The following is a 12912-nucleotide window of genomic DNA, read 5'->3' as shown; positions in this document are numbered from 1 at the left end:
AATGAAAGCAGTACTGAGAGAAAAACTCATAACTCTGAGTGCTTCCAAAAGGAAACTGGAGACAGAATATCCTAGCAACTTGACAGCATAGTTGAAAGTTCTAGAATAAAAAGAAGCAGATACACCCAAGAGGAGTACAAGGCAAGAAATAATCAAACTTAGGGCAGAAATTGACCAAATAGAAACAAAAAGAACCATTCAAAAAATGAACAAAACCAAGAGCTGGTTCTTTGAGAAAATTAACAAGATTGATAAACCCTTAGCAAGACTAACTAGAGGGCAAAGAAAAAGTATCCAAGTTAACAAAATCAGAAAGGAAAGTGGGGACATAACAACTGAAACTGAGAAAATTCAAGAAATCATCAGATCCTACTACAAAAGCCTATACTCAACAAAGCTGGAAAATCTGGAGGAAATGGATTAATTCCTAGACAGAATCCAGAAACTAAAGTTAAACCAGGACCAAGTAAATCATCTAAATAATCTCATAACACCTAAAGAAATGGAAGCAGTCATCAAAAGTCTCCCAACCAAAGAAAGCCCAGGTTGAGATGGGTTCACTGCAGAATTCTAACAGACATTTGTTGACGACATAATACCAATACTCTCCAAACTATTCCACAAAATAGAATCAGACGAAACACTACCTAACTCATTTTTTTGAGGCTACAATAACCCTTGTTCCTATACCACACAAAGACCCTAAAAGGAAAGAGAACTTCAAACCAATCTCACTTATGAACATTGATGCAAAAATATACAACAAAATCCTTGCAAAGCATATCCAAGAACAATTCAAATGATAATTCACCATGTCAGGTAGGCTTCATCCCTGGAATGCAGGAATGGTTTAATATACAGAAGTACATCTATGTAATCCAACATATAAACAAACTCAAGGGAAAAAAAAAACTACATGGTCATCTCACTAGATTCTGAGAAAGCATTTGACAAAATTCAACAACCCATCATGTTAAAAGTCTTAGAAAGAACAGGAATCCAAGGCCCATATCTAAACATAATAAAAGCAATATACAGCAAACCAAAAGCCAACATCAAACTTAAAAGTGAAAAACTTGAAGCAATCCCACTAAATTCAGGGGCTAGACAAGGCTGCCCACTCTTCCCTTACCTACTCAACATAGTACTGGAAGTCTTGGCCAGAGCAATTAGACATCAAAAGCAAATCAAACGGTGCAAATTGTAAAGGAAGAAGTAGAAACATCACTATTTGCAGATGACATGAGAGTGTATGTAAGATACCCCAAAAATTCCACCAGAAAACTTCTACAGCTGATAAACAAGTTCAGCAAAGTGGCCAGATATAAAATTAACTCAAACAAATCAGGAGCCTTCCTCTACTCTAAGGACAAACATGCAGAAAAAAATTAGGGAAAAGATACACTTCACAATAGTCACAAACCATATGAAATACCTTGGTGTTACTCTAACTAAGCAAGTGAAGAACCTGTATGACAAGAAATTCAAATTTCTGAAGAAAGAAATCAAGGAAGATCTCAGAAAATGGAAAGATCTTTCATGCTCATGGATTAGAAGGATCAACATTGTAAATATGTCCATCTTACCAAAAGCAATCTACAAATTCAATGCAATCCTCATCAAAATTCTAACCCAATTCTTCATAGAGTTGGAAAGAACAATGTGTAATTTTATCTGGAATAACAAAAGACCTCGAATAGCAAAATCCATTTTCAACAACAAGAAAACATCTGTGGGAATCACTATCCCTGACTTCAAGTTATATTACACATGGCAATTGTGCAAAAACTGCATGGTACTGGTACAGAGATTGGCATGTGGATCAATGGAATAGTATAGAAGATGCAGAAATGAGCCCTCACATATATGATCACTTGATTTTTGATAAAGGGCCTGTAAACTTTCAGTTGAAAAAAGACAGCCTCTTCAACAAATGGTGTTGGTCCAACTGGCACTCAGCATGCAAAAGAATGAAAATAGACCCTTTCTTATCTCCTTGTACAAAGCTCAAGTGCAAGTGGATCAAAGATCTCCACATTAAACCAGGTACACTGAAATTATTTGAAGACAAAGTAGGGAAGACCTCAGAACACATAGGCACTGGAGAAAATTTCCTTAACTGAACATCAATGTCTCATGCTCTAAGTTCAAATATAGAAAAATGGGACTTAATGAGATTGCAAAGTTTCTGTAATTCTAAGGACACCAGAAAACAAAACAGCAGCCAACAGAATGGGAAAAAAACTTTACCAATCCCACATCTGATAGAGGCCTAATAGCCAAGGTATACAAAGAACTCAAGAAGTTAGACACAAGAGAATCAAACAATACTATTAAAAAATGAGGTACAGAGCTAAACAAAAAATTCTCAATTGAGGAATATCGAATGGCTGAGAAGACATCCTTAGTCATCAGGGAAATGCAAATCAAAACAACCCTGAGATTCTTCCTCACACCAGTCAGTATGGCTAAGATCAAAAACTCAGATGACAGCAGATGCTGGTGAGGATGCGGAGAAAAGGAACACTTTTCCACTGTTGGTGGGGTTGTAAACTGGTTCAACCACTCTGGAAATTAATCTGGTGGTTCCTCAGAAAATTGGACATAGTACTACCTGAAGACCCACTTATTCCACTTCTGGGCATATAACCAGAGACGCCCCAACATACAACAAAGACATATGCACCACAATGTTCATAGCAGCTCTATTTATAATAGCCAGAAGCTTGAAAGAACCCAGATGTCCTTCATTAGATGAATGGATACAAAAACTTGTGGTATATTTCACAATGGAGTGCTACTCGGCTATCAGAAAAGATGACTTAACGAAATTCTTAAGAAAAATGGATGCATCTAGAGAATATCATCCTGAGTGAGGTAACCCAGTCACAAAACAACAGACATAATATTCAGTCACTGATAATTGGATACTAACCTCAGAAAGCTGAAAGCTCTGAACACCCCAGAAACAACTCACAGAGTATATGAAGTTCAAGAAAAACAAAGGCCAAAAATATATGAAAAATTATTATGTTTAATCTTTACATACCAAGAAAACTTTGTCTATTTCCAGGTTAAATCTTGTTTTACACATACTTTATGCTCATTGTAACTAGTAAGATTTTAATGCATTCTATCAAACCTTTAAAAAAAATCAAGTACTGACAAAAATGTATTCATATACTTTTATGCAAAAATGTTTTTAAAATCTGTACATTTATCTTTGTTTTTAAAAATAAAGTTGTTCAATTTTTAAAAAGCCTCAATCCAAAAGGGGGGATTTTTAATTCAATGCCCTTTAATGGCTTTGGAATGAACAGATGAAGCAAAGCTGAGAACGACTTTCCACTCTCCAACCTATATTTCTTTGCACATACACAAGATGATACCTTCAGCAGGAGGAGAGAACCCATTTGAGGACTGGGACAAGGATGAGATCACCAGACACAGTAGAACACCAGGGCTTAGGAGCAAGGTGACCTTTCTTCCACTTTATGGGAGAAAGAAAAAGAAGGGTGCCCTCTCCTCCCTGTGCTAAAGCACCTGAAATAACCACTCTCAGTATAGTTTCAGCTTTACTTATCTCTTCTGAACCAGGCAACCAGAATTATGGAGAAAATGCCATCTAAATCTGGAAATCACTAGTAATGTTACTTAGTATGGAAGATGTGAATGCAATTACATTGAACATACTATTGGTGTCCAATGAATTTATGCATTTCTGCAGTGGAGTGATGAGCCAATATTTAAAGTGTCTGAATATTTGTGTATGCGACAATGTATGTATCCTCACAGTCCTAAGTCCATAGTAGACACTATCAAATCCTCCTTGAGTATTGCCTGGCACACTTACAGGCTTACAGCCTTGTCTACTGATAACAAATTCTGTTATATCATCAAGGCAGCACATGGGAACCTCTTGTAGCCAGACTTGTTTACTTTTCAGTGACTTGTCCACACCATTATCATACTCTGTGGTTAGCCTCAAACACTGTGTACATGTTAAGTCAGGGACAGGTCATAAGATCATTGTAATCATCAGACTGAAGTAAAAATTGACAGAGGATAAGTCTATGCAGTATGTAATATGTTCTTAAGCTATTTTTTTTATTCTGCTGCCTGGAATGGAGCAAGGATGACTATGCCTTAGTCCTAAGAAAATCCAAGTGCCTAAATTGCCCAGAAAGCCAGCAGCCATTGTCACCTTTGAATCCCAGTGCCTGACAGATGTTTTCATGAGTACAGGAAAGGTGACTCACAGACAATGTATAAGAGTGGCAGCTGCAACTCTTTGGGAGGACAACATCAACTGGTCCCCTAGGAAAGCACAGGAATGCAGCAGAGTTGTCTAACTTCAGCATTTGGGTATCACTGGCTCTGGGACACAGATGTATGCATTTCTAACACTAAGAACTTAGACCCCCGTCCTTTGTATATCCTCTGCCTTGCCAGGAAGTTCTGATCCTGACCCTGGTCTTAGAGATGATTACTTTGCTAAGGTTCCACTTTTAATGGACTCTTTTAGTGCTAATAGGACATTCTTAATTGACTGATAATTGGTTACTATTTTAATCAAGCACTGGTACAGAATATAGTTTTAATATCTATATTAGTAAAAATCTTCACAAATCAATTTGATAATATCCTATAGCATGGTATAATTGTTGAGTGGATATCATTTTGATTATTTTCACATGTGTCCTATATATAAAACTAACTTCTCTGCCCTAATTTTAAACTAGATGGCTCTAGCAGAAAATAAAGTGTTTGCTTCTTATACTTTCTATAAAGACAGAGTAGGACAAGAAAATTATTATATAAAGTAAAGTAACCAAATTGTGTGTCTTGATGCTGTAATTTGGTATGTTTGCTTGATAGGATATAATTACTTAGAAAATATGTAAAAAATAAGTAAATAAATTTATCACTTAATTGGTGCTACCTTAAGAGTTTGTAGACAAACTTTTCATAGGAAACCGCTTAGTTATGGCCTCTACCTATTTATCACTGAATCTGTAATATTTAAAGAATGGCTTTTCATTACATCAGGTTTTTTCCCACTTACTGTGACTAGCCATTTGGAACATTAGCTTTTAAAACTGTAACTTTGTGATAAAAATGAACAATCTAAGATTTTTTAAATAATCATGCCATGAAATTGATTCTTGCTGTATATTGTAGTACTCCCTGATGGATTTGCTATCTAAAATGGTGGTGGGCCAACCTCATTTTGTCCGTTGCATTAAGCCAAATAATGAGCGTCAGGCAAGAAAATACGACAGAGAGAAAGTTCTGCTGCAGCTGCGTTGCACAGGGATTTTGGAAACAGCAAGGATTCGAAGGCTTGGTTATTCACATCGGATACTCTTCGCTAACTTTATAAAGAGGTATGTAGATTCTTTAAGTTTCCAATGTGCTGTTTTTATATATTTTTTAAATCTTCAGAAGGATTGTAGAACATGAAACAGTGACTAGTCTAAGCAGCCTAAGGAGGAAGCATTTTTTCATGCAGTGAAAAGAGAATGTAGTCATTATCAGTTGAGTCTGGGAGATTCTGGTATGCTCTGAGAAATGTCTGTGGTGGGAGAAGATGCATGTAAAAGATGCAGAAGGGTCAAGGGTCAAGGGCTCTTTACTGAAGACCTGGGGGATCTGAGTTCTCAGCCCAATGCTACCCCTTGCTGTGTAGCCATGGAACTACATCAACAGTTCTGAAGTAGGAGACATGGTGCCCCTCAATAAATGCATGCCAATATTGGGAGACATTTAGGAATGTCATGCTTTAGAGGTGGGTACCACCTAGCGGGTAGGAGCTCAGTATGCAGCTGATCATGCCATCCACAGCTCAGAGGGCAGCTCCCATAACAAAGCACTTTATACCCAGTGGCAACAGTGCTGAGTTAAGAAACCTGGCCTCTGTGGTACTGCAGTTTCCTCACCTCCCAAGTCTGCTGTGACCATCTGATAAAATGGTTATAATGATCGATCTGAACAACTTCATGTCTATGGAGACTTGGCAGATATAGAAAGTCAATTAAATTTATATGTCAATTTAATCTTTTCTAATTTAAGAAAGAACCCAGTAAGTGCAAAGAGTTCTTAACACTTAAAATCATTGTAAAATTAAATTTTTATATAGTTAATGTATTTTAAGTAATACATTAATGATGATGCTAAGGTTCAATATTTTAAATATTTAATATTTTAAATGCCCATGTCTGTGATACTTGTCAATCCTGTCATTTTTGTTCATCATTATATTTAAAATTTTTCAAGTTTTAGACATACTTCAATTTTCAGGAAATTTTAATGTTTAAAGAATTCTCTATCTATAAAACTCTCCAGTCTTCCTTTGTAAAGTATGCAAAGAAATATTAAGAACAAGACAAAGCTTTGTTTTTTGATTGCTCAAGAAATTCTGATTATATGTCTCCACCAATAATTAATAATAATATTGAGAAGGGGAAGAAGGAGGAAGAGGTGGAGAGGAGGAGATAGAGGAGAAGGTAAAAAGGGAGAAGAAACTTGTATCATGCACATTCTTTTACATGGCCTATATAACTGTTGGAAGTCTGTCTGTCTCAGTGACAAATACTGGAAAGAAGCAGCTTGATAAAAGAGACATTTGCCTGGGCTAACAGGTCCAGTGGTTTCACTCAGTGGTTAGCTGGTTGTGTTGCTTTAGATCTGTGGCAAGATAGAAGCTCCATGGTAGGAAGGTGTGGTAGAAGAAAGCTGCCTGAGTTCTCGAAGCCAGGAAGCAGAGGGATACTGAGAAAAAGCAGGTGGAAGAAAGGGGCAAGAATAATACACCCCTCAGGTGCAGGATCTGCCTTTGTGCCTTCAAGTAGCTACTTCCTCCAGAGCAGGCAGTATCCTTGTGACCCACTTACCTCTCAGCAGCACCAGTGTACCAGGCACAGAACAACCTCAACACCTGTGCCTCTGGGGACACTTCCTACTCAGCCTGTAACAGTGTCGAAGGTCAACATTCAGTGTAATGAGAATTCTTTCTGACAATTCTCTTCTTTTTCAGCCATTCATCATAGCCTTTATTGTCTTTAAAATACAAAATAAAAGAAAAATAAAGGTAGGTTTTTAGAATGTCCTGAAATCAAGAAGACACTGCCACTTTTTAAAATTATATATGTATGTGTGTGTGTATATATATATGTATGTATGTATATGTTTCATTTATATTCTGGATTTTATACTAAAGGGCTTTCATAGAAGTTTAAGGTCAACTGTATACATTTAAATTTAGAGTCCAGAAATAGAATTGAATTGACTTTACTTTTCGTAGCTTAGTCTCGAATTTGTATCTAAAAGATAAATCTTAAAATATTGAAAATTTTAGTTAACCAGTATATAATAGTTCTGTACATGAATGTGCATAACCTAAAAATATTAAATGTAAAAGACTTTTGAGGTTAAAATTAAAATTTGATCATTTATTTCATGTGTCATGAGAATAGACCTTTCCTAGATATTAATAATATTGTTGCAAGAGTCTTCTGGAGCGAGCACTCTGACACCATCAAGAGTGGAAGAGAGATGTAGTCACAAGCAGACTGAATCCAGGGTCCACAGCTCCTGGAAGACATCAGTCCACATCGGGTTTTCATTTTATGTTATGAAGCTACAAAGTAGGGCGATCAATCAAGTGGGACTTTCCCAGAAGTGTAATGTATAGGCAGTCAGCTTGGGCTGCATTGCTTTTCAAAGGCATACGATAAGGGTAAGCTTTTGTGGTCAGGTTGCCAAGGGTAACAAGTGTTGTTTCAACTACTCAGCTATGTCTCCAGGTCGTTCTGTTTCTGCTTGCTACTGGAGTCCTGCTTGGCAATAAACAATAAATCATGTTTTAAATAAATCACAAAATAAATCAATGAATCAGTGTCTACTACTTAGTCTTTTCTACCTTATTTTACTTAAGTATTACTAGTACAGTAATATTACTAAATATGTATGCTAAGCCACTGTGCTATAGAGACAGTTTCAAAACTGGCTTACCTTCAGTAATTGGCAATCTGGTTAGGATTATCAGAGCCAAAGACATGGGAAGTTAACAAGCAATACAATTTATTAAAAGATAAGTTCAAGAAACTGGTGTGCACAATGCAAGAGTCTACAGGGGGGAAGGACCAATTTATTAAAATGTCAAGATCAGGACTTACAAACCAGGATCTGCCAGAGGATGCAGTTAGTAGAGAAGACAGGAAGTAGGCTTTTATACTGGACAGCTGTAATGGGTCACCATGTTACATATTCAAGCAAAACTGCTTAGCTTGTAGGACTATAGAGTAAAAAAGAGATTGAAAGGAAGCTATTGGAGTCCCAAAAAAAATTGTGGACCAAAAAACTAAGTGGATTTGATTTAAATTGGATTGGAGAGTGGGCATTAGTGAAGTACCACAAGAGGAAATGAGACAAATGTATTGACTTGAGTTAAAATGTATGAGTTTTATGCTTTCAAAATATCCATGGTTTTATAGACCCCAAGGACCCTAAATCCATTATGGGTGATACTTTGGTTGCAGGTAAATTATTTATTTAGAAATTAAAAAGTGAGAATTAACTGGGCGATCATGTCATATGCCTTTAATCCCGGGACTCGGGAGGCAGAGGCTTTAGATCTCTGAAAGTTCAAGGGCCTATGGAGTGAATTCCAGGACAGTCAAGACTATACAGAGGAACCCTGTTTTGGGAGGAAAAACAGAATTACTTATTTTTCAAAGGCCATAATACTATAGAATATCAAATTACTGTGTGATAAATATAAAAGAAAGGGTAAAAGCTATGATTATAGTGGGGAAAACTAATTTATTTTCTAAATAACAAGAAGTACCAGAAATAAAAGGCTAAATCTTTTCTCTGTCACTGTTTTGAAAGGTGACATTCAACTCAGCATGGACAGTTCAGAAGGCAGAACCATTTAGAAAGGTCCCTGAAGCTCTCAGTAGGACTTCATAGACCTCTGACACTGACTAACCCTTCTCAGATGGAGAACTCTCCAGACCTTTTCCTCAGTGATTACAGATAAGCTTTTCTGCTTTTCAACAAGAAAATAACCAATGCTAAGAGAACGTGGTTGCGCGTATTCCACTCAGCCGGTGGGTGTGGGACAGGTCACTGGGGAAGCAAAATGCTTAAGTACGCTTATCCTAGGTGCAGCTATCAGGCAGGTGCTGGGCTATAGAGAAGCACCGAGCACCGCAACGGGGGTGGGAAAACGCAGTCTAAGATGTGGTGCCGCCAAAGCTGGGGTTCTCTGACTCCCGGACACACAGTCACTGCTAAGGTGCCATAAAGAAGAGTCAGGAGTGAGGACTGAGCGGTCTATTGTCTGGAACCTTTGGGTTCCAAGCTGAAGACAGCGACTAGCTGGTGGAAATGAGAACTCTGACTTGGCTAATAGCTTGGTTGTGGTTGTCTGGAAGCCCTTCTATGGGAGACTTAGGCTGTGGATCTGTAGGCAAAGGCCTTCTCCATGCTCCCCACATTGGTTCTCAGAAGAGACAGACCATGTTTATCCGTACCATTTATTGACTGCTCATCCTGGAAAACGGATGCATACCAAGTTTTCAGGGTGTATCAGAGATTAAATACCTTTTGCAGGGAGGAACATCCAAGAAGGGAAACTTATTGGCTAAACTCTCAGGGTCTCTAAATACCTCATTAGCATGGAAAACTCTTCTGGGATAGGTGACCAATGTGGGGAATGTGGACATGTGTTTCAAGCCAGGAATCTGGCAGGAAACAGGGAGGCATCTACTGTCTCAGGTAGGTGCCGGAGTATCAGGGTCTCAGACCTGCTCTACCTTACCAAGTTTTTTGGTACAGTCACTGTCTCACAAGGGAAGGTGCCCAATATGATCTTACTTTGCACAAGACACTAGGCATATTTATCAGGTTTCAACCAGTCATAATGAACCGCCTGAAATAGCCAACTGATAAAGATAAAAAGATTGATTTTATGGGTTTCCAGGCCATTCATTGGCTTCATGACTTTAGGCCTATGGTTCTACATCACACTCACATGTTGGAAAAAACAAAACAAAACAAAAAACAAAAGGATGTCTCATGGTTGCCAGGGAACAAAGGAAAATGAAAAGGGAAGGTGGTGTTGGTCCCAATAATCTCTTTAAAAGTACATCCCCAGAAACCTGAAGGCTTGATCCAGATCTCAGGATTCCTACAATAATTCAAAAGCTCTTCCACAGAACAGGTCTTTAACACATGGGCCACCAGGGACATGTAAGCTCGAAACTGTAGCACAGCTTTACTGGTTTTATTTTCCCCCAAATGGACCCTGTGCTCAGATCCAGAGAAAGTCTTTTTCTAGTGCTCCATTTCCTAGTGCTATCTATGCACAATCATTTTGCTCACAATCTCCTGAGCACAGGATGGCAGGATATTAGAGTAAGTTCTAGTTTGTTTTCTGTTGATAAACACTACCTAAAAGCAACTTGGGAGGAAAGACTTATTTTAGCCTACAGGTTATAATCCATCATTGAGGGAAGTCAAGGCAGGAACTTAAGGCAAGAGCTTGAAGGGAGAACCAATAGAAGAATGCTGGTTAATAGTATGTCCCTAGGTTCACATTCGGCCCATCTGCCTAGGGAATGATACCACTTACAGTTGCCCTTCCTATATAGATTAGCAGTTAGAAAATGCCCCACAGACACGTGTACATGCAAACCTGATGCAGGCACTTCTTCAGTTGCCTTCTCAGTTATATCAAGTTGACAACCCAGGTTAGCCATTACAGTGAATACCCATGCTTAGAAGTCAAACTCAGCACGAACTCTAATCCTGACATTAGCAAATATTTGTCTTCAATGGGATTTATGCTCTGTAAGGCTTTGCAATATGACTTTCTAGTGATCTGCACACACAAATTATAAATATTCTATTTTTATGTGCCTAAATTTCCTATATATAAAGTATATGAACGAAATGAAGAGCAACCACAGGCATGAAACTCACGGTTTGTATCTGGCTCACTTTGCTGTCATTCTGGGGATACATAAGACAGCCAAGCATTCAATCTGGGCATTTCATCTCTTCACCATGACAGAACTGCTGGGTGACTACCACTGCCAAGATGTTGAACCACTGCACAAACCAACCAGCCATTTTTATCATTTTCAGGTATTATGTTCTCTGCTACAAATCGAGCGAAGAGCCCCCAGTGAGCCCAGACACCTGTGCTACCATTTTGGAAAAGGCTGGACTCGATAACTGGGCTCTTGGAAAAACGAAAGTAATGTTTTCATATAATTTTTATGGCGAAATGATGACTGGATTTATAGGACTTGTAACATTTTACTATGGTTGAACCTATTATGAGATTTTCTAGAAAATATGTAAAACTGGGAATGAAACTTGTAATTCAAAAAGCCTTCCTTAATGAAGAAAAAAAAACACTTTTGATCTTTATAAAGCTTAGGCTCAGCTGCCTAGAAATGACACTGCCCAATGTGGGTTAGGCCATTTCTATCAGTTAAAAACAAATTCTCCACAGACATGGGCATAGGCAAACCTAATACAAACAGTATAAGAAAATTTTATTTCAGTGATGTATTTAAAAGAAAAATCCCAATGACACTGGCAGTAAATATACTTAACTTCAAGTGGTTTTGACGGCAGACTGGTTTTTTTTTCCTGTGGAAGGACCAGGGTCTCACTGTGTGTTCCTCACTGGCCGGCTTCTCAGTTTATAATCCTGGCCGGCCATGAACTCACAGAGACATGCAGGCTTCAGCCACTAGTGCAGAGATTAAAGATATGCACTGCCATGTTCAGCCATCATCATATCTGTTAACACTTCCAAGCAGTCAGAAAGCAAGTGTAAAGATCAGAATGGGATTCCTGCTTCTCTCTTCTTTTTTAAATTCTTACTTGGTTTCTATTATACCCTTGAGATGTATCTCAAGTAAAGTATTTAGATCATGATGAGACTCACTGTTTGAGTACTGGTTTATATAGTATTTACTTTGGGAGCCTGAGGATCTCATTTAACCCCTTAGAGAACAAAATTTTTAAAATCAAACATCATCTTGAGTATGGAAAAAGGATACACTGGATGTGGTACATGGGCTTAGGACTTCTTCAGGTGGGGTAAGTGCCAGTATATTTTAAACATATCTTGGAAGTAAAGCAGACATTCTCCAAGACAGGATAGAAAAACAACAAAGCTAAAGTAAAGAAATTACTCACAGATTGACCATTCAAGAATAACTACTGTCAGCCACCCCATCGAGACCAAAACACACACCCTCATTTGCAAACACACCTGAGTACTGTGTCCTGGGCATGGGAGGGAAGAGAATTTTATGATGTTCAGGGGATGTATTATCCATGTGACAGTTTAAGGGATTTTTCTAATCATCAGTAACACTTTGATATTTGATAAAATAGAATGCAAGTGCTTGAAGAATATATATTTCATTCAGTCCAGTTTCTTTTAAATGCTCAGAAGGATGAATGCTGTCAGGCTAAAACCTCATTATTTATGGTCAGAAATGCATGTGTGACTTCAAATGGAGTTTTAACTTGTTAAAAGGCCCTTTGCCTGCTCCTTCTGCATGATATTTAGGTAGCATTTTAAAGCTATTTGTATTTTTCCACTTCACCTTTCCAACTCATTAACAAGGATAAAAGTGTTTAATATAAGAGCATTTCTAATGCTTTGCAAAAAGAAAATGATGACCTTTTTAAACACATTGAATTTTAAATGAATTGTCAACAACAGAATGGACTAAATATATTAACATCTAGAATCCTGTAGAAATTAAAATTGAATTCAATCAAAATCCATAATGCTGAACCCTTTGCTTGCAGTTCTGGGCCCCCATGTTTAATGACATGCTGAGAGAGTTCTACAGTCAATGTTACCAAATCTTACTG

General features: G+C 37.8%; 1 protein-coding gene across 1 annotated transcript in view; it reads left to right on the top strand.

The window, feature by feature from the left end:
* The window catches only part of MYO3A (myosin IIIA), a gene marked incomplete at both ends in the record, with an annotated part of 195162 nt that overhangs the window by 137674 nt on the left and 44576 nt on the right, over window positions 1–12912 (top strand). Inside the window, 2 exons of the mRNA XM_080918614.1 lie at window positions 5182–5387; window positions 11155–11266. Coding sequence (XP_080774740.1) covers window positions 5182–5387; window positions 11155–11266 — 318 coding nt within the window. The remainder of the gene's footprint in view (window positions 1–5181; window positions 5388–11154; window positions 11267–12912) is intronic.

This window comes from Micromys minutus (assembly GCF_963924665.1).
Source record: "Micromys minutus genome assembly, chromosome: 6".
Taxonomy (NCBI): domain Eukaryota; kingdom Metazoa; phylum Chordata; class Mammalia; order Rodentia; family Muridae; genus Micromys; species Micromys minutus.
The sequence above is the reverse complement of the archived record's forward strand: the minus strand, read 5'-3'. Positions and strand labels throughout refer to the sequence as shown.